This window comes from Symphodus melops (genome assembly GCF_947650265.1).
Source record: "Symphodus melops genome assembly, chromosome: 21".
Lineage (NCBI taxonomy): Eukaryota > Metazoa > Chordata > Actinopteri > Labriformes > Labridae > Symphodus > Symphodus melops.
Window position 1 is genome coordinate 2,530,628 of NC_136711.1, and position 22,798 is coordinate 2,553,425.

General features: G+C 47.3%; 1 protein-coding gene across 2 annotated transcripts; it reads left to right on the plus strand.

Moving 5' to 3' along the window:
• Positions 1-22,798, plus strand: fasn (fatty acid synthase). Of its 2 annotated transcripts, XM_079372260.1 has the most exons (41): positions 1-162; positions 877-1,029; positions 1,142-1,315; positions 1,595-1,795; positions 1,960-2,082; positions 2,193-2,308; positions 2,643-2,777; positions 3,083-3,545; positions 3,984-4,171; positions 5,443-5,632; positions 5,719-5,813; positions 6,178-6,312; positions 6,974-7,177; positions 7,776-7,891; positions 7,979-8,154; positions 8,848-9,039; positions 9,239-9,319; positions 10,223-10,408; positions 10,506-10,685; positions 10,835-11,038; positions 11,288-11,604; positions 11,682-12,083; positions 12,906-13,073; positions 13,237-13,352; positions 13,844-13,998; positions 14,084-14,287; positions 14,380-14,530; positions 14,722-14,900; positions 15,100-15,219; positions 15,565-15,687; positions 16,254-16,477; positions 16,569-16,770; positions 16,862-17,013; positions 17,104-17,195; positions 17,275-17,669; positions 17,839-18,030; positions 18,145-18,366; positions 18,503-18,714; positions 18,867-18,965; positions 19,961-20,212; positions 20,732-22,798. In XM_079372260.1, exons 1-41 carry the CDS (start codon positions 36-38, stop codon positions 20,867-20,869), a joined length of 7,554 nt encoding a protein of 2,517 aa, XP_079228386.1. In that variant the 5' UTR covers positions 1-35; the 3' UTR covers positions 20,870-22,798. The 2 variants fall into 2 exon arrangements, with proteins under 2 accessions (XP_079228386.1, XP_079228385.1); XM_079372259.1 differs by having other exon boundaries at positions 17,839-18,366.

Here is a 22,798-nt window from a genome sequence, read left to right on the forward strand (position 1 = left end):
CACAGGTAAACTGCCTCTGTTCACAGACACTCAGCATGGATGATATCGTCATAGCTGGGATATCGGGTCGTTTGCCCGAGTCCAGCAACCTGGAGGAATTCTGGGAAAACCTGATGGGCGGTGTGGACATGGTGACAGAGGACAACCGGCGGTGGACTCCAGGTGAGAGTCCTCATAAACCTGGATTTCATCTCTTTTCAGGGTCAGAGTGGATCTCAACACAGATCGACTGCTTTCATTGGTTGGCAGAACCAAAACAAACTTCAGCAAATGAAGTCTTCATTTAGGTCCTCTGTGACATTTCAGCCTAGTTTAAGTACGGTAGACTTGTTTTTTTTTAGGCCTCTGCTCCCTGCAGACGATATCTTTTAATTGCATTATTTAAATGTCTCATTCGATTGCATGATAGATTGATTCACTTTTTTTTCTTTTTTTTAAGCTGCCACATCCCGACTATTCGGTCTGAGAGGGAGAATGGGGGATTGGGACCAGTTGATGGTGTAATTGTGTTTATGAGATTGATGATTTGAGGTAGAGATGATGATGGGTTTACTCGCTAAAGGAGAATGTTGTCTGCTTAAAGGCGGATTTTATGGTGTATAATTTAACTCAGTCAATTATATTCCTGTCATTTTTTTATCCTTTTATATAAACAGATGAAATGTTTCCACAAGTAAATCTATCTCTTCTAAATCGGGGTTAGCTTAGCATGAGAATCAGACTGGAAGCAGGAGAAACAAGTATCTCAAACATGAAACAATAAAACCAGGTGTCCAGGTTTGGTTCTGTCAGGCCTGTTCAGACCTGCAACAGTCGCTCACTGACTCAGGAGTTCTTCTAAATGTGGCTTTTCCCTCCCTGCTCTCTTGTTTCCAGGTCTGTACGGTCTCCCAAAGCGGAACGGAAAACTGAAAGACATCAGCAAATTCGATGCCGCCTTCTTTGGAGTCCACCCCAAACAGGCCAACACCATGGACCCGCAGCTCCGCATCATGCTGGAGGTGGCGTACGAGGCCATCGTAGACGGAGGTGAGGAAACTGCAGAGACTTTTCTTTTTTCTTTTTAAGAAGAAGGTCTGAGGCTCTCTGACGAAACGCTGAGTGGATGATTTCAAAAAACCGTGTTGGTTGTTTCTTGCAGGGCTGAACCCGGCCGCGCTGCGTGGCAGTAAAACAGGAGTCTACGTCGGGGTGAGCGGCTCAGAGGCCAGCGAAGCGTTCAGCAGAGATCCGGACGAGCTGCTGGGCTACAGTATGACCGGCTGTCAGCGCGCCATGCTCGCCAACAGACTCTCGTACTTCTTTGATTTTAGCGGTACGAACACATACATCCTCAAATATCAACAATGCACTCGAGGAAACTGCAGACTGACTCTGAAATCTTCATGAAGTCACATCCTGTATCTGGCCATGTAACATTTAAAACTCAGTTACAAATTCTCTTGTACTATTATTTTGATATTTAATAAGATTGCATTTAAAAAGCCTGCAGAAACGCATCTAAATTATTACTTATATCACAAATATCTGCATCTTCAACGGCTGCTTTCCAGGATATGCAGATGTAATTGTAAACATTAATATCGTCCCTCAGGTCCCAGCACGGCCATCGACACAGCCTGCTCCTCCAGCCTGCTGGCTTTAGAAAACGCCTTCCACGCCATTCGCCAGGGTCGGTGTGAAGCTGCACTCGTGGGCGGAGTCAACCTGCTGCTCAAGCCAAACACCTCAGTGCAGTTCATGAGACTGGGCATGCTCAGTCCTGAGGGGACCTGCAAGTCCTTTGATGCTTCAGGTAAAATCAAGCCGACGAATCGCTCCACGATCTCGAACGTTCAGCTTCTTCTTGATGCTGTCAGTCACTGTAATCGTAGCTAACATGTTAGCCTGAACCATTCTTCATGCACTCTGTATATTGGTGCAATATAACGTTCTGATTTGGATCCTTCTCTGGGCCAGGAAATGGATACTGCCGCTCGGAGGCTGCAGTGGCCGTGCTTCTGACAAAGCGGTCGGCGGCTAAAAGGGTGTACGCCACAGTCGTCAACGCTGGAAACAACACAGATGGATACAAAGAGCAAGGTGAATATACGCGTGAAAGAGGAGATGAGAGGTGGAGGTCCAAGAGACAGAAGTCTGGTTGATGATAAAAAGCTAATAAATGTCCTCACTGTCTCCTCCGTGTCCCTCAGGTGTCACGTTTCCTTCAGGTGAGATGCAGCAGAGGTTGGTCCGTTCGCTCTACGAGGAGTCAAATATAACACCTGAGCAGGTGGAGTACGTTGAAGCCCACGGCACCGGCACCAAGGTCAGTGAACACAACCGTTCAATTCTTTTGTAAACATGCCGGTTGCTTCCAGGGCGAGTAAAGCAGAGTGTCCCTCAGGGTTTAATAAAGTTTGATCCCATATGAACGCATGCAGCAGATGGTTTATTGTTTGTGTGTCCGTCAGGTAAAACAAGGAAATATGACTTCAGTGCCCCTCCTTTATAAACCATGCACAGTTTTTACAGCTTGATCAGTGTTTCCAGTGTTCCAACCAGTTATTTAATTTTTTTCTTTAATTCATAAAATTGCTCCCTGTCAAAGACTCCCTGCAGGGACGTCTGTGACCTCGTGACGATGTTCTCTTCTTCTGCAGGTCGGAGACCCACAGGAAGTGAACGGCATCGTCAGCGTATTCTGTAATTCAAAGAGAGAACCTCTGCTCATGGGTTCCACCAAATCCAACATGGGTCATCCAGAACCGGCCTCTGGTCTTGCTGCTCTGGCAAAGGTGAGCGTGCCGAAACTCCATTTAATGGCTGCTCTGAGAATTCAAAACAAAAATGCCTTTTTTTTTTTTTTTTTTGCTGGTTGGGGAGGGTTTAAAAAGTTAAAATGCATTTGTGACTCCTTGGTATTGAATGAATTAGAAAAAGATCATCTCAATTATCTTTCGATGTAAAAAAAAAATCATTATAATAACAGAATTTAACAGAATTTGTATTTATAGTAGAAAATATCTTTTCACCGATTGTAAGTATTTCTGCTGTGATGCTTCTGATCTTGTCTTAAATGTTGTTTTCATGCCTCTGACAGGTGTGCCTTTCCTTGGAGCGAGGAGTCTGGGCGCCCAACCTGCACTTCAACAGTCCAAACACTGACATCCCAGCTCTCACTGACGGCCGAGTTCAGGTTGTCGACCACCCGATTCCTGTTCGAGGAGGCGTCGTCGGCATCAACTCGTTTGGATTTGGGGGTTCGAACGTTCACGTGATCCTTCGTCCAGCTGAGAAACCAGCTGATGCCACCGCAGCAGCCAGGACGGTTCCCCGGGTGCTTCAAGCGTGTGGCCGCACAGACGCTGCCGTGAACGCCTTGCTGCAGAAGGGAAAGAAACACGCCGCAGATGACAACTTCCTGTCTCTGCTGAACGAAGTGTCTGGAGCTCCTACAGGCAGCATGCCATACAGAGGATACACTCTGATTGGCTCTCAGAGCGACATCGTGGAAGTGGAGCAGGTGCAGGGCGCTGCCAGACCGCTGTGGTACATCTGTTCAGGTGAGGGATCAGCCAGGCAACTTTCACTCATATAATGTCCTTCACCCATGTTCAGACCCAAAGCAACATATATACAATATGCAGTATTAATACAATCAATGTTTAGCACATGCTAAAGTTAAAGACCTGGATTAGCATGCAGTTGCTCAGGGCAACCGCTCAAGCTGCTTTAACAAAAACTGACAGAATTCAGAATTCTCTTTATGGTCATTGATCTTTTTTACAGAAGCACAACGAGAAAAAAAAAAAAAAAGCAGCTCTCATAAAAAAAAAAAAGGAAAAGAAGAGGTGGTGCAAATGTAATTAGTATGAATAAAGTCAAATCAAAAGGTGTAAAAACTACAAAGATCTATTTATAAATCCTCAGATTGGACAGCGGATGAATCCCGGTCTGATGTTCTGCTGACTCGGCTGTTTGACCGTTGACTGTATTCACAGGAATGGGAACGCAGTGGGCCGGTATGGGCCGGAGTCTCATGCAGCTTCCGGAGTTCAGAGAGTCGATTCTGCGCTCTGACGTGGCGCTGAAGGAAACCGGCCTGGTTGTGTCTCGTCTGCTCATGGAGGCTGATGATTCCGCTTTGGAAGACACTGTTCACGCCTTCGTCGGCCTCGCCGCCATCCAGGTAGAGTCAACTATATGTCGTCTTATCTTGAATCCAGCTGCTTGAACCTAAGCCTGTTTGTTTTCACTCTGACACCACAGCTGACTTTACTTCTATAATTCACAAAAGGGAAACTTTTATTTTTAAGTTTCAACCTCAGGAACTTTTTTGGGAACTTGATAAGTAACATCTCTACTTTTTAGTGAGAGGAACATTTTTTGCCTTAATTTGATTATAGGGAAATATAATCAAATTAAAGGGAAAGGGTTAATATGGGGAGAGAGAAGGTTGGCACATATCACCTCAGTGCTTCACCAACAGCCGGACTTGTTCAGCTGCAACAGACTAAGATCACCCGTCACACTGGCTCCCTGATGCTCCTCGCATTAAATTTAAAACTCCGCCTCTCGCTTACTAAACAGAGATGGATAGAGCTCCTCTCTCTCTATCATCAGGTCTACACTCCCTCCTGGAGGGCCTGCAGTTTCTCACTAGACTCTTCTCCTCTGTCGCCCCCTGGTGGTGGAACAAACTACTGCGGAGTCCCTTCGCACCTTTAAGAAAAAGCTAAAGACCCAGCTCTTTATGAATACCTGCACACTGAAGTTGATGATGAGGATATTTAGGATGGTTTCTGATGCTGATTCTAGATGCTTGCTTGTTTTGTACTTAAAGGGATACTTCACCCATTTACATGAAGCTTTGTATCATTAGAAGTTTTCTTCATGTGATGCAATATGACGCTTTTTGCATCACATGAAGAAAACTTTCAAGCAAAGAAAAACACATTTTTCTCGTCTCAGGGCAAAATGAGGGCTGGATTCACGACCATTCAACACTACTAGCATGTTTCTAATGATACACAGCTTCATGTAAATAGGTGAAGTATCCCTTTAATCTCTGATGTTCGTCACTTTGAATAAAAGCATCTGTGAGATGAAATGTCGAACGTCACGCCAATCTATCGATCCGAAATCCACGACTGAATTAGCAAAGCATCGAGCAAACGGACAGAGATATTCCACCTGTCACACAGTGACCTAGTTTCTGATTATGCATTACTTTAAATCAACCCCTGCAGTGTGGACATGAATACAAGAATGTAATAAAACTAGTGAACAAATACAGGATATATCTGTCAGACCTCTGAGTTCACCTCACACATAACGACAGCAGATTCAAAGAAAACAAAGACCAAGAGGGAGGATGTTTCCTGCACTATAAGGAGCATAAATAATAGTAGAAGTTTTAGATTTGACTCTTTGGTGTGTTCTGTGTCTCACCTGCTGCAGATCGCTCAGATCGACCTGCTCACCAAGCTGGGTCTAAAACCGGACGGCATCATCGGACACTCGGTGGGAGAGCTGGCCTGCGGCTACGCTGACGGCTCCCTCAGCCACAGCGAGGCCGTCCTGGCTGCTTACTGGAGAGGACGCTGCATCAAGGAGGCCAACCTCCCTCCAGGAGGCATGGCTGCAGTCGGTGAGAGACGCCGCCTCGTCGTCTTTGAACGCGTGTCTTTCGTTTAGCACGTCTCTTCTCACCTGTGCGCCCGCGGTGCCTTACAGGTTTGACCTGGCAGGAGTGTTTGGCTCAGTGTCCACAGGGAGTCGTCCCAGCCTGTCACAACGCCGAGGACACCGTCACCATCTCCGGTCCACAGGTCGCACATCCATTTTAAACTTTGTATTTACGTCCAGTCAGGTCTTTATACGTTCTGACAATCTCAGCTTTCTTCACATCTGGGGAAAAAAACACATCAGTAACATGCTGTAGAATCTGTTTCTCAGCAGATCACGGACATGGCAGTTAGAGATACTCGTGTTTTATTACATATTTCTAATGTTTTGCAGAGTACAACAATAGTCCAGTTTATTGTTTGGACGTTGCATGTCTTCATAGAGAGGACAGAGCGGTGGATAGAAAGCAAAGGATGAGGGAGTGGGGGGTGACGTGCAGGCAGTGGAAGCTGGCAGGAGTCGAACACGGATGGACAGTGATGTTGACAGATGTGTCTGTGTCTCCAGGAAGCCATCAGTAAATATGTGGCGGAGCTGAAAGAGCAGGGCGTGTTTGCAAAGGAGGTCCGCAGCGCTGGCGTTGCTTTCCACTCCTACTACATGGCGTCCATCGCTCCGGCCCTGCTGGCTGCTCTGAAGAAGGTACGTAACTTTAATATGTTAAAAAAACAAAATCCTGAATCCTGCGTTAAACCCAAAAAAACCCCCCCAAAAAACCAAAAAAACAACAAAAAAAACCAACAAAAAAAAACAACGCTGCTCTGTGACACTTTACCAATCTTCCATTTTTGAGTGAAGAAATAATAACAGATGATTCTTTAAGCTTCATTAAATCATTAAAGCTTCATTTCTTTGTATACTCGTTACTTCCTTTATCAAATAACTTCAGTTAAAATAAATATAAACATAATAACACTTTAACTCTACAGACTGAGACAGCCAGGAGAACACTGAGGTCTGGACCTCAATCAGCTAATAAATGTGCTAGACAACTTTTACTTTGAAAATACTTAAACAGGAACTCTCAGAAGCCACGGCCCGCCACACTGCCTCTGTGTTTGTTGCTGTGCTGAACACGAGTTGGTTTTGAAAGAAAGAAATCAGCAGAGAGAGAAGTCGACTTGAATCTGTTTCACATTATTCTACTTTAAAAGACGTTTTTTTTTATTGTTGTCGTTAGTAAAAAATAAAAACCTTCTCTTTCTCTCTCTGAAATAACAAAGTGACCGAGCACAGTTGGATGCAGGTGTTTCCCTTGTACTGTGAATATATGAAGTTTAATTAGATGTCATCCTGTGTGCAGGTGATCAAGGAGCCCCGGCGGCGCTCTCCTCGCTGGGTCAGCACCAGCATCCCGCAGGACGACTGGGACGCTCCTCTGGCTCTGACCAGCTCGGCGGATTACCACGTCAACAACCTGGTCAGCCCGGTGCTCTTCCAGGAGGGACTCCGTCTGGTGCCGGAGAACGCCGTGGTGCTGGAGATCGCACCTCACGCTCTGCTGCAGGTACGCTCGGCATGTCCATGATGAAGAAAACCCCGCTGAACCTCTTTGAGGTCGGAGAGTTATTGTCACCTCTTGGGCCGGCACACACGAAGAGACGGCCCTCCCCAACCAAACGGGAAGGTTCGAGCACAGATTCTCCCACCCGCCAAAATAGATATCAAATGTTTTCTATCAATCAGAACCTGACCCGGTTTATTCAGTGGTTTTAAGTGCAATATATTTATTCAATGTCACTTCCAATGTAATGTCTTTACCTTTTAAATTTAAACTGCAGTATATTCATTTATTCAGCACGTTACCTTCTACCTGTGTATTCAGACTGCATCAATGACCCATATTCACACTCTTACACTCTCATTTGTCAATGTGGTTATAGTGTTTGTATATTTATACTTTTTCTTTGACATGGCATCTGTTGCACTGGATTGCTCTAACAGCGTTTTGTTATGAAGATATCGTATCTTTAAAGGTGGACCGCAGGCAGCATGAAAGTCCTTTTCAGCCTTTTTTCAATAAAAAGGCTGAAAAGTTTATAAAAAGTTTTTTGGGGAGTCTGGTGTTGAACTTGTGATTTGAAAGGTTCGTGTTTCCTGCACAGGCCATCCTGAAACGCAGCCTGAAGCACACGTGCTCCATCCTCCCCTTGATGAAGCGAGGACACGCCAACAACCTGGAGTTCTTCCTCTCAAACATCGGGAAAGTCTACATGAGCGGGTGAGTCGACAGCTGACTGTACGTGCAGAAGTGTTGGAAACAGAGCTCTCTGCCTCTTCAACTTATCTTCTATTGTTTGCCTCTTAGCATCAACGTGGATGCTAACAGCCTCTGCCCATCCGTGACCTACCCTGTGCCTGCTGGCACTCCTCTGATCTCCCCCTTGGTGCAGTGGGATCATGCACAGACCTGGGATGTCCCCAAAGCAGAACACTTTGTGTCCGGTTCAGGAGGTTCCAGTTCTGCTACCGTCTACAAGATCGGTAAGAAATGCAATCAGCTGTGCGTTCACCCTCTGGTGTCCTTTCAGGGTGAATCTACTATATCAGCACTTAGTTGTGTTCAAAGTGTCTGGTGACATTTCAGAAAGCATCCCGAAAGAGACAGAGACTTTTTAAGTAGTTCTGTCTTCAACTTCAATTTTTTTTTTTTTTTTTTTTGAGAACCGGAGCTGGACAGGGGGAGGCTGCTGGACCCTTTGCCCGACTCACAGCACTCCTCCTCGGGCTTCCATCTCGCCTCTCCCCCTGGTCATCCCTGGAGGAGCACTTTGACTTTTTTTTTTTTTTTTAAAGACCGGAGCTCCTCCCATTATGGCAACACTTAAACTGAATTCAAAACGTCACGGGACATAAATATCGCACAGTGGAAGAGACGACCTCTGTTTCCTAGGAAGCTTTTGTCTGGTGGCTTTAAAGAGGACAATGCAGTGACTGTTTGTTGTGCGTCGACTAAAAGGTCCCAAATACTAAGAATAAAAGATTGAGTCCTGAGGCAACAAAATGCATCAAAGTGATCCTCTAAATGATCCAAATATTTCAAACGTTTTGTTCCTGCTTCTGTCTCTGAGACCAAACATGGCACAGCAGGGCCTCACTTTTAAAACACTGTTATCCAGTTTAAGAGGAAGACATGTTGTTTAATTTGACCACATTTTCTTTTCCCACCAACATCAGACATGAACCCAGAGTCTGCCGACTACTACATGATTGGACACTGCATCGATGGGCGCGTCCTTTATCCAGCAACCGGCTACCTGGTGCTGGCCTGGCGTGCCTTGATAAGAAATCTGGGAGTTGTCATGGAAACCAACCCCATAACCTTCGAAGACGTCACCATCCACAGAGCAACCATTCTGCCAAAAAACGGTGAGAGCGGAGCAGCAAGGCGGGGAGTCTGACTCTCTGTTTGAATTTCACCTGATTTCACTGAATCATCGTCGACCTCTCTTCTCCTCCTCCTCCTCCTCCTCCTTCTTCTTCTCCTCCTCCTCCTCCTTCTTCTCCTTCTTCTTCTCCTTCTTCTTCTCCTCCTCCTCCTCCTCCTCCTCCTCCTTCTTCTTCGCAGGCTCTGTTCAGCTCGAGGTACGACTCATGCCCGCCACCAACAAGTTTGAGGTTTCTGAGAACGGAAACCTGACCGTCAGCGGTAAGAGAAAATTATACATGTTTGACGGTGTTAGGATAGAAAAGAGTTAAAATTTGAGTCATGAGTTTTGGCCTCCAGTTATTCCATAAACTGACTGACTTCACTATTTATATTTAAAATAAATGATCAAGTCCTTTTAGATTAATGCTGCTCATCAAATCAGTCTCCTCCTGAGCGATGCAGGGAAGAATATTTCTGCATCATTTGTTTAGAGCTTTAATGCTCTTCATGTACGTTTAAGGAAAACTTAAAATGTCGAAAATAAAAGGTGAATTTCAAACCTTTTATTTACTCCCATAAGGACACTCAGAGATAACAAGCACAGGAAAACAAGCCAAACCACAACAAGCACTCAGAATCAGTGACAACAACAAAACGCACTCTGATCTTTAGAGTAGGCTGGAGGGCGTTCTGCGAGTTTGCAGAGTTCAGTGAGAGCTGCAGGGACTGAGTGCATGACAAAGATATTAGGGAGGATCTTCACGGAACAGAGAACGAATCAAATGCAGAAGAGCGTGACGATGGTGACTGCATGAAGGAGCAGCATGAAGGAGCAGCATGAAGGAGCAGCATGAAGGAGCAGCATGAAGGAGCAGCATGAAGGAGCAGCATGAAGGAGCAGTCAACGAAGGCGATGATGCCGAAAAGCTCAACACTGTATTTTATAAGCAACAATTAAAAAGGACATCAGACTTAGAGCTAAAGGAAATATAGGTTTATTCAATATAAAGAATAAGATAAAATAAATAATAGAACACTCTCCGTTGGAAAAAAGAAAAATATACAAAATATGGCTCAATCAGGACCAGCTGTGAGAAATGTTTAGTTGTAGTTTTCTTCCTTAGTCGTCTTGCAGCAGTTCATGGTGGCTCTTATTTAACACCGTTAACGTCCCTCCTCCAGGTAAGGTGAGCCTCCTGCAGGATGCCGCCCTCGATTCATTTCACAGTCAGATAAATCAAGAAACTACTCACGACGACGAAGATCCCAAAATGAAGCTCGCGGCTCCTGATATCTACAAGGAGCTGCGGCTGAGGGGCTACGACTACGGGAAAACCTTCCAGGGCATCTTAGAGTCCAACAACGCAGGTAACACTTCGATCTGCTGGGTTTTTTTTTATTTCTCTTGAAGATCAAAAAAAGATTTGCTATATTTCCCCACTACATGTGATTTTTCTGTCTGCAGGAGATGTGGGGAAGCTGCAGTGGAGCGGAAACTGGGTGACCTTTCTGGACACGATGCTGCAGATGATCGTGGTCGGGCTCTCCGGTCGCAGCCTGCGTCTGCCGACCAGGATCCGCTCAGTGTGCATCGATCCAGCTGCTCACCAGGAGAAGGTCAGCGAGTACACGGACGGGAAGAAAGGTTTGTGATTTAAATATCTTATGTTTAATCTTTTCTTATTTTGGGGCTTTTTGCCTTTATTTGATGGGACAATAAGAAACAGGTTTTACCGGATTTTAAATTTCCACCCGCTGTAACTCCTTCAAAACGTTCTCTTCTTGTTCCTGCAGCTGTGAGTGTCCGTGTCAACCGTTGCCTCGACAACATCACGGCTGGCGGAGTCCAGATCTGTGGTCTTCACGCAACCGTGGCCCCCCGCCGGCAGCAGCAGCAGAGCCCCCCCACCCTGGAGGAGTTTGTGTTTGTGCCCTACGTGGAGACTGAGTGTCTGACTGCTGACGGGAAGCACGCCGAGCAGCTGAGGATCTGCAAAGGTATGTTCTCATGGGAATTATTGTTGTTAAAGGCTTAGCTTTAGACCCTAAAGCACCACTCAGAGAGGCTAAATATCTGTTGTACTTAAAAACCAGACTGGCAACAAAGTTCAGGTTTATACAGAAGGAGTTAAAAAGCAAGAAAAATATATTTAAACATCTGAAAAAAACAGTAAAGTATTATTTTTGCCGCTTGGAGAAAAACAATCTTTGACCATCATCAGCCCTTTTTCTTTTTGTTCCATCCAGGTTTAATCCACAGACTGCAGAGGAAGTTGGCCAATCAAGGAGTCAAAGTGTCCATCCCGGGGCTTCAGGGAGAGTCGGACGGCCCGCTCCCCGAGCCTGAGCCCTCTGAGCCCGGCCTGGTCCGGCTGCTGGCCCTGCTGTGTGGCCTGGAGCTAAACGGAAACCTTCGATCGGAGCTGGAGCAGACGGTGGAGAAGGAGAGGGCGTGTCTGCTGCAGGACGGCCTGCTGCAGGCTCTGCTTGACCGTCCAGCACTTCGACACTGCCTGGACATTGCCATGGAGAACAGCACACCTGGCAAGATTAAAGTTGTGGAGGTAAGATTTAAACACCTTCCGCTCAGGTTCAGGATTTTGTTTCAGGCACACCCTAAAACTTTGTCCAACTTTTCCAGGCTCTGTCACACGACGGTCAGCTCTTCTCCCGCGTGGTTCCCCTCCTGAACATCCAGCCCATGCTGCGTGTGGATTACACCGCCACCACCTCCAGCCTCGACCTTCTGACCCCCCTGCAGACCTCGCTGGAGGAACTGGTGGTGTCCTCAGCTCAGTGGGACCCCCTCACAGGCCCGGCTCCTGGAGGCGCTGTGGGAGGGGCTGACCTGGTGCTCTGTAACCACGCGTGGGGCCCCCTCACGGTGGACCCCGGACTGCTGGTGGCTAATCTGTCTTCTGCAGCCAAACAGGGAGGATTTGTCCTGCTGCACACTCTGCTGAAGGGAGAGACTCTCGGGGAAATGGTTGCCTTCCTCTCCAGCAGCGCTCAGAGCAGCAGCCAGCAGGGACTCCTCACACAGGTCGGTGTCCATTCAAACCCTCCGCACAGAGAACTCCCGTGATTCCCCACCAGCTTCCACCTCATCTTTTCTTATTGTATTGATTGAAAGGTGCCGGGCGGTGGATTTTAAAGCCTTACTTTCACGCGTCCCAAGTTTCCAACATGAGTCCTGAAAGGAGCAGGATTATTAATCTCAATGACAAAGTTCTTTATGAATTTTATTTTCTTTTCTCATGTTTGCATCATCAGTGTTGTGTGTAAAGTGCGACATCAACATCAACAGCGCATCATATTTATGAATTAAAATCTGACACGAGCCAGGATGACAGCGCGCGGCTGTATCCGGATTTGTCCCCTCCGTGTTGAATTCAGACGCTCGGAAACGTTTGACAGGAGGAAAAATGTAAAAAACAAAAAAAGCAAAAAATAAGTTTGATTGTTAAGTAAGTGGATGTTGTGAAGCAGTGAAAGTTTATTCTGTATATTCAGACTGAGACTTGTATATGCTGCTTCACGACGTCTGCCTCTCCTGATCATGAAGATTTACACGCTCCTGTTTGGAAGTGTCACAGATTTAAAGGAGACTCATTATGAAAAATCCACTTCCTCTGAGTTTTTGGACATTTTATTTGGGTGTCCTGAGTTTCTACTGTTCAGCAACATGTGGAATAAAATCCGTCCAGTGTTTTTGTTTGTGGTCTGCAGACGTCTGAGAAAAATACTCCGTTTCAGATGTGTTTCTCTGAGAGGATCCGAGTCATGATGATGATGTTTGATTGGAGGAGATCTTTGCTGACATGCTCTCTCTCTCTCTCTCTCTCTCTCTCTCTCTCGTCCCCAGGCCGAGTGGGAGACGGTGTTCTCCGAGGCGTCTCTCAGCCTGGTCGCTGTCAGGAAGTCGTTCTCTGGCTCTGCTCTCTTTCTCTGTCGCTGTCGGTCTCCAGATAGAAAGCAGCCTGTTTTCATACCTGTGGACGGCAGCGACTACAAGTGGGTGGATACACTGAAGGTGGGTTCACTATCTGTGTGTGTGTGTGTGTGTGTGTGTGTGTGTGTGTGTGTGTGTGTGTGTGTGTAAGTCATAAGATCCAACCGCACCTGCAGAAAAAGGAAAAATGTGTTTTTCATACAACAATTTAATGTGACTGTGTTTTTTTTTATTTTTGATGCAGACGACCGTCGCCGACTCATCGGACTGTCCAGTGTGGTTGACGGCGTCTCAGAGTCACTGCGGCGTTGTGGGAATGGTGAACTGTCTGCGTCAGGAGCCGGGCGGTCACAGAATACGGTAGGACACGTTTCCACCGGAGGTCCTGCTCAGCTCACACACACACACACACACACACACACACACACACACACACACACACACACACACACACACACACACACACACACACACACACACACACACACACACACACACACACACACACACACACACACACACACACACACACACACACACACACACACACACACACACACACACACACACACACACACACACACACACACACACACACACACACACACACACACACACACACACACACACACACACACACACACACTGCTGCTACGATGTCAGACACTCCCAACATACAGCTTTAAATCTGACGCCGGGCTCGTGGTCGACGTAAACGCAGTTGTCATGGTGACTGTTCTGAAACGAGGAGGAGGAGCCTGTCTGTGTTACTCTACCTGCTTTTCTTTCATCTTAAACGTTTGCTGCGAGCGACATATGAAAAGATGTTTATATATGTTTTCTTTACCCAGCTGTGCGTTTGTGTCCAACCTGAACGAGTCCTCTTCAGCGCCGACCCTCCAGCCGACCCATGAGTCCATGCAGTCGGTGCTGGACGGGGATCTGGTCATGAACGTGTTCAGAGATGGACGCTGGGGCGTCTTCAGGCACCAGCTGATCTCCCAAGGTATGAAAATAAAAACCCATTTTCTCTTCTGTCGATTGATTTGATATTCGAAGGTGACCTGAAGCTTCTGTTTTTGTTCCTTCAGATCTGAACGAGGCGTTGACGCAGCACGCCTACGTCAACGTGTTGACTCGCGGTGACTTGTCCTCTCTGCGCTGGATCGCCTCTCCACTCCGACACTTTGTGACCAGCGACCCCAACGTGCAGCTGTGTCGCGTTTTCTACAGCTCGCTGAACTTCAGAGACATAATGCTCGCCACGGGAAAACTCCCTCCGGACGCCATCCCAGGTACTGAACGTGTGGAAGAAACGCAGCTGATCTTAAATTAAACAGGAAATGATGGCGCTCAAATTAAATACGACGCTTGGTTGATGTTGTAGGTGACCTGGCTCTGCAGCAGTGCATGCTGGGTATGGAGTTTTCCGGCCGGGACCCCGGCGGCCGGCGTGTGATGGGACTGCTTCCTGCCAAAGGTCTGGCGACGAGCGTGGACGCTGACAGGCGCTTCCTGTGGGATGTTCCCTCCAGCTGGTCAGTGTTTAAAAGTTTAAAAAACACAATAAAGATCTGACGTCCCAACTCAGGCAGGTGTCAGATTTTAAAAAGTTCCAACCCGTCGGATCAGAGGAAGCAGCAACGAGACGAACTTCCTGTGTTAAATATCGGAGCGGCGAGCTGCAGGTGAGCTGTGACACTCCTAACGTGCGTCTGTGTGTGTGCAGGACTCTGGAGCAGGCAGCCTCGGTCCCCGTCGTCTACGCCACAGCGTACTACTCTCTGGTGGTGCGGGGCCGGCTCCGCCCCGGAGAGTCTGTCCTGATACACTCGGGGTCGGGCGGCGTCGGCCAGGCCGCCATCGCCATCGCTCTGAGCAAGAAATGTAAAGTCTTCACCACAGTCGGTAAGTTTTCCACTCTCGCCTCACGCTCCACGCTGAACGCCGCCTGCAGGAGATTTAAAGTGTGGAGTGACGCGTCACCTCATGTGGTCGTGTTACCTCACAGGGAGGCGGAGCCAGTGAATTATGTTTATAACTTTGAGACGGCGTCTCGTGTTTCCTTTTAACTCTCAACACGTCTGCGTGATCTTCTGCCCGTCAGGCTCGGCAGAGAAGCGTGCGTACTTGCAGCAGCGGTTCCCTCAGCTCTCTGCAGACTCCTTCGCCAACTCCAGAGACGCGTCGTTTGAGGAGCACGTCCTGCTGCACACGCACGGGAAAGGTTTGCTGCACACAAACACAACATCTTACTCTCCGTTTAAAAATAGTTTGAGATCCGAAAATTTGACGTTCGAACAAACACTCATTTCTATTTTTTAAGATGTGTGAATGTCTTTATTGTAGAGACAGGACAGTGAATAGAGGAGTGAGACTCCCCTCACACACACTTATTTGAATGTGTGTGTGTGTGTGTGTGTGTGTGTGTGTGTGTGTGTGTGTGTGTGTGTGTGTGTGTGTGTGTGTGTGTGTGTGTGTGTGTGTGTGTATGTGTATGTGTATGTGTGTGTGTGTGTGTGTGTGTGTGTGTGTGTGTGTGTGTGTGTGTGTGTGTGTGTGTGTGCTCCAGGTGTGGACATGGTGCTGAACTCTTTGGCTGAGGAGAAGCTGCAGGCCAGTATTCGCTGCCTGGCCAGACATGGACGCTTCCTGGAGATCGGAAAATACGACCTGTCCAACAACTCTCCTCTGGGTCAGTCAACGCTCTGCTCAGCGTCTCCCACTGACTGAAAGAAAAGAGGCTTCATCCTTCATTTATACTTGATGTGTTTCTCCTGATTAGTTAAAGTTTTCTTCCTCACTGAAACAGAAACAGCTGATCGATTTGATCCTTTACATTACAGCTGTTTGTTTTTCTACAGGAGACAGATTCTTGTATTTGTCTTCGTCATATTTAAGGCTCATTAAGCTGAAAACATGATGATGGTTCATCCTGGTTCATGGCTCTTTGAGGTTTTTGTGTCTATGATATTATTCAGTTAAAGTGGATGTTGAATAAGAACCATTATAGCTGCTGGATGATGTGAAGTCTGTGTTTGTTGTATCAACTAAAGAGAGGCAGAGATGGTCTCTCACTGTTGCATCATCGGCCCGGCACGCATTCATGATGAATTCATCACTCTGACGTTATCGAGGCGCCTGCAGTTCGCATGCAGCTTACACTGAACATTTTTAGATTTCTTGGCTTTCATGAATGTGTAAAAAAAGTGGAGAAAGTCCGTAAAGATTTCTGTTGACTGTGTGGTCTGATCTCTGCAGGCATGGCTCTGTTCCTGAAGAACGTGGCGTTCCACGGCATCCTGCTCGACGCGCTCTTCGAAGAGGGCAACAAGGAGTGGGAGGAGGTGTCCCAGCTGCTGAAGGAAGGCATCATGGGAGGTGTAGTCCAGCCTTTAAAGACCACAGTGTTTGAGAGAGAGCAGGTGGAGGAAGCGTTCAGATACATGGCTCAGGGCAAACACATCGGCAAAGTCCTCCTGCGGGTTCGTCTTCACCTCACTGTTCAAAGATTTCTCACGTTGTGTTTTCGTTATCGAGAGAAAAGACTCGCATCACGGATTCTTTTCTTCACAGGTCTGTCACGAAGAGGACGCTGCCTCGGTTCAAAGCTCCGCCCCTCTGTCTCTCCCGGCGATTTGTCGTACATTCTGTCACCCCGCCCACTCTTACATCATCACTGGGGGACTCGGGGGCTTCGGTCTGGAGCTCGCCCAGTGGCTGACGGAGAGAGGGGCTCGCAAGCTGGTGCTGACGTCCCGATCAGGAATCAGGAACGGTAAGGTCAACGACTCGAGCACGCCGACAAAATCATGTTAATAGAGATACAACCTCTCTCCTCACTGGACTGTTTCCCTGACTGTTGCTAGGTTACCAGGCGAAGCGAGTGCGTGAGTGGCAGAGTCACGGCGTGGAAGTGCTCGTGTCGACCAACGACGTCAGCACGCTGGAGGGAACGGAGCGTCTGATTGCTGAGGCCAGCTCACTGGGCCAAGTGGGCGGAGTCTTCCACCTCGCTATGGTGAAACTCAAACTCATCACCAGCATCAATCCTTCTTTTTTTTTTAATTATCAGACGTCTCTAACTCTGTTTGTTTTTTTTAATCTCCAGGTTTTGAAAGATGGCATGTTGGAGAATCTGAGTCCTCAGCTGTTCCTCGACGTAAACAAGCCGAAATACGACGGCACCGTGAATCTCGACGAGTAAGCGCCTCGCCATCTCTTCGTACGATTCTTTGCACTGATTCGCTCTCAATCCTGACGCCCTTCTCTTCCTCTCCAGAGTGACGAGACGCCGCTGTCCAGACCTCAGCTACTTCGTGGCCTTCTCCTCCGTCAGCTGTGGTCGTGGCAACGCCGGTCAGAGTAACTACGGTTACGCCAACTCCGCCATGGAGCGCGTGTGTGAAAAGAGGCGCTTCGACAGCCTGCCCGGTCTGGCCGTCCAATGGGGAGCCATCGGGGACGTGGGCGTGGTCCTGGAGACGATGGGAGGCAATGACGCGGTGATCGGCGGCACCCTGCCGCAGCGCATCACTTCCTGTCTGGAAGTGCTGGACCGCTTCCTGTGCCAGCAGCGGGCGGTGATGTCGAGCTTCGTGCTGGCGGAGCGGCTGGTGGTGAAGAGCGAGGCAGGAAGTCAGAAGAGCCTGGTGGACACGGTCGCACACATTCTGGGTAAGAACTGAGCTCGCACGTGAAAACGGCGTTCTCTCTTTTCACTCGCCGCCGCTTTTCTTTAAAAACACGAGTTTGAGTACAGAGATTTTATTGTTTCAAAAACAACAAGCGGTTTCTAGAAAGTATCCGAGGAATATTGTGACAAACATCAGACCTCACTCCTCAGGTGTGCGCGACGTGAGCAGCCTGAACGCTGACGCCTCATTGGCTGATCTGGGCCTGGACTCCTTAATGGGCGTGGAGGTTCGTCAGACCCTGGAGCGAGACCACGACCTTGTCATGAGCATGAGGGAGATCCGCCTGCTGACCATCAACAAGCTGCGAGATCTTTCTAATAACAAGCCGACTGGATCAAACGGTAAAGAGCCAATCAGAATCCAGCAGCAGCTCGTCGTGTTATCGGTTATTTCAAACTTTAAAAAACCTGCAGATCTTTTATCAGTGTTTTTGGGGTTTCTTCATATCTTTGTAGAATCCGTCACAGCTGAAAAGAACAGTGTTAAGTCTGTGCTGGAGACTGATCTGACCCAGGTCTTAGTGAACCCCAGCGACTCCACAGTGATGCTGCTGAACGAAGTCCAGAGCCAGGAGAGACCTTTGTTCCTGGTCCATCCCATCGAGGGCTCCCTCGCCCCCTTCAAGACGCTCGCCTTCAAGCTGAGCGCACCCTGCTACGGCCTGCAGTGCACCAAAGGTCCAAGCTCTTCACCTGTATCTTTTTTCTTTTTTTTTTCTTTGATTTCTTTTCTCTTGAAACTTTTCTTAACCTGCTTGAATTGTTCACACGTGGTGAAACATGCTGACCGTCGTTCCTCTCTCTCCTCCTCCAGCTGCTCCTCTGGACAGCATCCAGACTCTGGCCGCGTACTACGTGGACTGCATCAGGCAGGTGCAGCCCGACGGGCCGTACCGGGTCGCTGGATACTCCTTTGGCGCCTGTGTGGCGTTTGAAATGTGCTGTCAGCTCCAGGCGTTGAACCAGCCTGTGGAGCACCTGTTCCTGTTTGACGGATCACACTCCTACGTGGCAGCATACACACAGGTGAGAAGAAGAGGCAGTCACACATCAGCTGCTCAGGTGCTTTTAAACAGCCTGACATGGTTCAGTGCAGCGTGAACAGCAGAGCGTGTGATGTCATCGATAATGTGCACGCACTGACTCGTACCTGAGATAACTCGCTGTTATTGTTTCAGACCTACAGAGCCAAGTTGACACCAGGAAAAGAGTCTGAGGCCGAAACTGAAGCCATGTGTGCTTTCATCCAGCAGTTCACCAGCGTCGAATACAACAAGGTACACAGTCCCTTTAATATACACACACACACACACACACACACACACACACACACACACTTAGAGTGTAGCAAAACGTTTATGGAGAAGCAAAAATACCGCTCCAAAGAGAAGGCGATGACTGCTGTAAAACAAAAAGAGGATTCTGATCTAGAGCTGAAAAAAACACTTCTTTCTAAAGGAGCAAAATTTAACTCTGACGCCTAGAATTTAAAATTCAGTCCAGTTTCAAAACTAACCATAACCCATCCAGCTCTGCATGGACACTGTAGCTTCAGTGTTTAGCCAGCTCTGCATGTGGTGGACACTGTAGCTTCAGTGTTTAGCCAGCTCTGCATGTGGTGGACACTGTAGCTTCAGTGTTTAGCCAGCTCTGCATGGGTCTGTAAAGCTTTCTGCGTTCTAACCTCTCTCCATGTTTCATCTCCAACATTGATCCTAGTTTGAGCAGCTTTCTGCTGCTGGAGCTTATTAGAAACATGCAGAGGCTTTTTAGCTCGGGTACAATCACTTCTATCTGAAGCAGTTCCACTGCCCGCTTCCATCGCTGCAACACCTGTTCACCTGATAACTGCTCTCATATCTGGCAAACCCAGGGGCGTCCAAAACGGCCTTCAAAGCCCCGCCTACCTTCTCTGGTCCAAACAAATCCAGACCCTTCAGGAGCAGAATCTAAAGTTAGAAGGAGGACATACTGGCTGCTGCATTGTTGTCAGAGAAGCTTCAACACAGCAGGTTTCCTTCATGATCACAGAGGGAGAGAGTGTCGTCATTTAATCCAGAGGATGTTTTACGTATTGCTCCTTTAAATAAAAGAAACTAGATGAGCGCTCTTAAACCTCTTGTTTGTGGGTTGACTTTATGGATTGTTCAAAATGATATTAAAAATAAACATGAGGATGTTGGAGGAAGGCTCACAGGTAGCGACGGTGCTGCAGGACTTCTGATCCGGTCTGTGTATGTCATCGTGTTACTTCCCTCCTCTCCTTTGACAGCTTGTCGACGTCCTTCTCCCGCTGAGCGACCTGGCAGCCCGTGTAAACACCGCGGTGGACCTGATCGCCGTCAAACACAAGGACATCAGCAAAGACATGCTGCACTTCGCAGCCAGCACCTTCTACTCCAAACTGAAGGCAGCTGACGGCTACGTGCCTGTCACCAAGTTTCACGGCAACGTGACGCTTCTGCGAGCCAAAACGAGCAGCGAATACGGACAAAGCCTGGGAGCGGACTACAAGCTCAGCGAGGTAACGTACATGAAGCCAGTCAATGCCAACACGTGGGAAATGTTGCCTTTTTATTGGACAGAAGAGATCCTGTCAGATCCTGTTTTTGTAAAACGTTCTGAGCCATTGCTGTCGTTTAAAGATGGCCGGTGCTCTGGGGCCCCCTACTGGCCAGGCGCCGGCATTGCCCGTTGACGAGTAGCACCTGTGGCTGAGGATCAGAGCTGAAGCTGTCACCTGCAGATATCTGTTCTTTAAGATGAATGAAAAGCTCACGGTTCTTGTTTAGGACAGTTCATGGTCCCCTCTCCACGTGAAACCAAATCCAGCTCAAACCTGATTGGCCATTAGGACACATACGTCAGATTCAGAGTCAGTATTTTTACATACACAAGGAATTTAACTTCTTTGTGCTCTCAGTGTACAACGGTACAACATTAAATAACCAAAAAGCAAATTAAGACCACGACACTCCCATCACCAAAAATTAAACATCCACCGTCTTCACATCACTCAGATCGTTCGTTTGTCTCTCTGCAGGTTTGCGATGGGAAGGTGTCAGTCCACGTCATCGAGGGAGACCACCGCACCCTCCTCGAGGGGGACGGCGTGGAGTCCATCAGCGGCATCATCCACGGCTTACTGGCTGAACCTCGAGTGTCAGCGAGGGAAGGTTAAAAGGAGATAAAAGGAGACCCCTACTCGACCCCCCCCCCCCCCCCCCCCCCTTCAAACTAATTCAACAACATTCCCAAAATGTCTTCCTCCAGGTTTATCTTAGTTTCATGCTGTGAGCGTAACACAGTCAGTCATTAGATGCACAATGTTCTTATGTCTCAAATGCACCTTAATGCACCCTGAACCCCCCCCCCCCATCCGCTCAGAGCACTGGGCTGAGATTACGTTTCATCATGTCGCCATGTTTGTGTTTGTTTTACGTGAGTTTTTTTTTTTTTTTTTTTTTCTACAGAATAATCAAGAAAAAATATCAGATCATCAGAAAATGTCAAAGAGGATTTGTTAAAGCTGCAGCGTGTGCGTTCAGAAGCTCCAACAATGATGTAATTAACACAAATAACTGGAACACAATCAGATGAATATTGTTCGCTGTTAAAGCTGAAGTCCACCTCACATTACCCAGGTGTTACTCAATAAGGGAACCAGGAGACTCCTGTTTGTGTCCCGTTCAGATCTCGTACAGAAATAATAATAGTTAATTTAGCACCAAGAAAAGAATCCAGAACATCATGAAGGTTAGCCGTGCATGCTCATGTCTCTCACTGTCTTCACGCACAAACCTGTGAAACTGCTTTTTTCTTTTTTATCTTTCCTTTTTGCCTAATTTGTCAAACAGAGAATCGGGGGTTTGCATTGTGTTTTATATTTGTAAGCAACATGTGGTGTTGTGTTTCCAGTCTACTGAGACTAAAACTCATATTATGGAAAGCCTTTAGTAACCTTTTACTCTCAAATATGGAGGTGATTGTGGTGCAGACTGCTGCGAATGAACACATGAAAAATGTCACCAAGCCAATCAAAGAGAAATGACAGTAAACTGACATGTGACTGTGAGTCATAGCGAGTCGCGAGAGATTCAGAATCTATTTTGGACTCGAAACAAGTCAGAGCGAGCACTAGCACTTAAAAAGGAGTGGCTGATTGGCCCAAGCAAAAAAAAATCTATTAATGTTATCTAAGTTATAAATCAATTTATAATCTCAGATAAGAATCTCGATTTTTACATCCTGGTACTGGAGAACCTTTACACGCTAACCAGCAGACCTGACCAATAGCTCTACAATTCACTGCGTTAAACGCACGCTTAGTTTAGACCAGGAAACAAGAAGTCACGTGTAGAACTGTCGGCCAATCACAGCTCAGAAGCAGGAACCGTACTTCCTGATTAAAATGCTGCATCGTGCTAATTTAATTAGTTTCTGTGTGTAAAGCCGCTACTATGCAACAATACTGTACATGCATGTTATCAGGCTTTTTTCCAACATGCGCACACTTGTTACATCATTCATATTTTTTTTTATAGTTTGTGTGTGACGGACCTGAAAAGTTCATGCTTTTATTTAAGTTGTTAGAACGCTTGACCAGATGTCTGATTGGTTTGAGGGGTCGATCAAGCTCCTTGTTTCCTCAGCTGACGGACTTGATGTAAACGCATTGTTGGGTTTATTCGATGCTCTGAGCCAAAACAACAGAAGTGTAAACTTAAAGGTTTTCTTAGGTAGAGAACTGACTAACTTTCTTTTCGTTACAGTAACTGTGATTTTCTGTGTAGGTTTAGCACTCGAACGTCTCGCCAAGTGTTGCACCTGAATCCTTGTGTGTGTTCTGTGTGACCTCTGAGGTTCCTGTTGAATGTGGACTTAACTGATCTGAACAGCAGGCCTCTGATCTTGAAACTGTCTCTGACTCCCGTGATCCCAGAGAAAGCCGCCTGACCTCTGAGACCTCCGACGTGGTCTATGACGGGTCAGGAAGCTGGAGGCAGACGTGGTGACAGAAGACAGACGTGACAGCGTATGCTCCTCTCTTGTTTTTGTTTTTCCATTTTTTTGTGTTACAACTAATAAAAAACACATTTTCTTAATCACA

Bases quoted from the DNA above. Each gene is read 5' to 3' on its own strand.
- fasn (XM_079372259.1), top strand. From the start codon at position 36: ATGGATGATATCGTCATAGCTGGGATATCGGGTCGTTTGCCCGAGTCC. The intron at 14,288-14,379 runs GTACTGAACGTG...TTGATGTTGTAG, and splicing joins CCCTCCGGACGCCATCCCAG to GTGACCTGGCTCTGCAGCAG. The intron at 15,688-16,253 runs GTCAGTCAACGC...TGATCTCTGCAG, and splicing joins GTCCAACAACTCTCCTCTGG to GCATGGCTCTGTTCCTGAAG.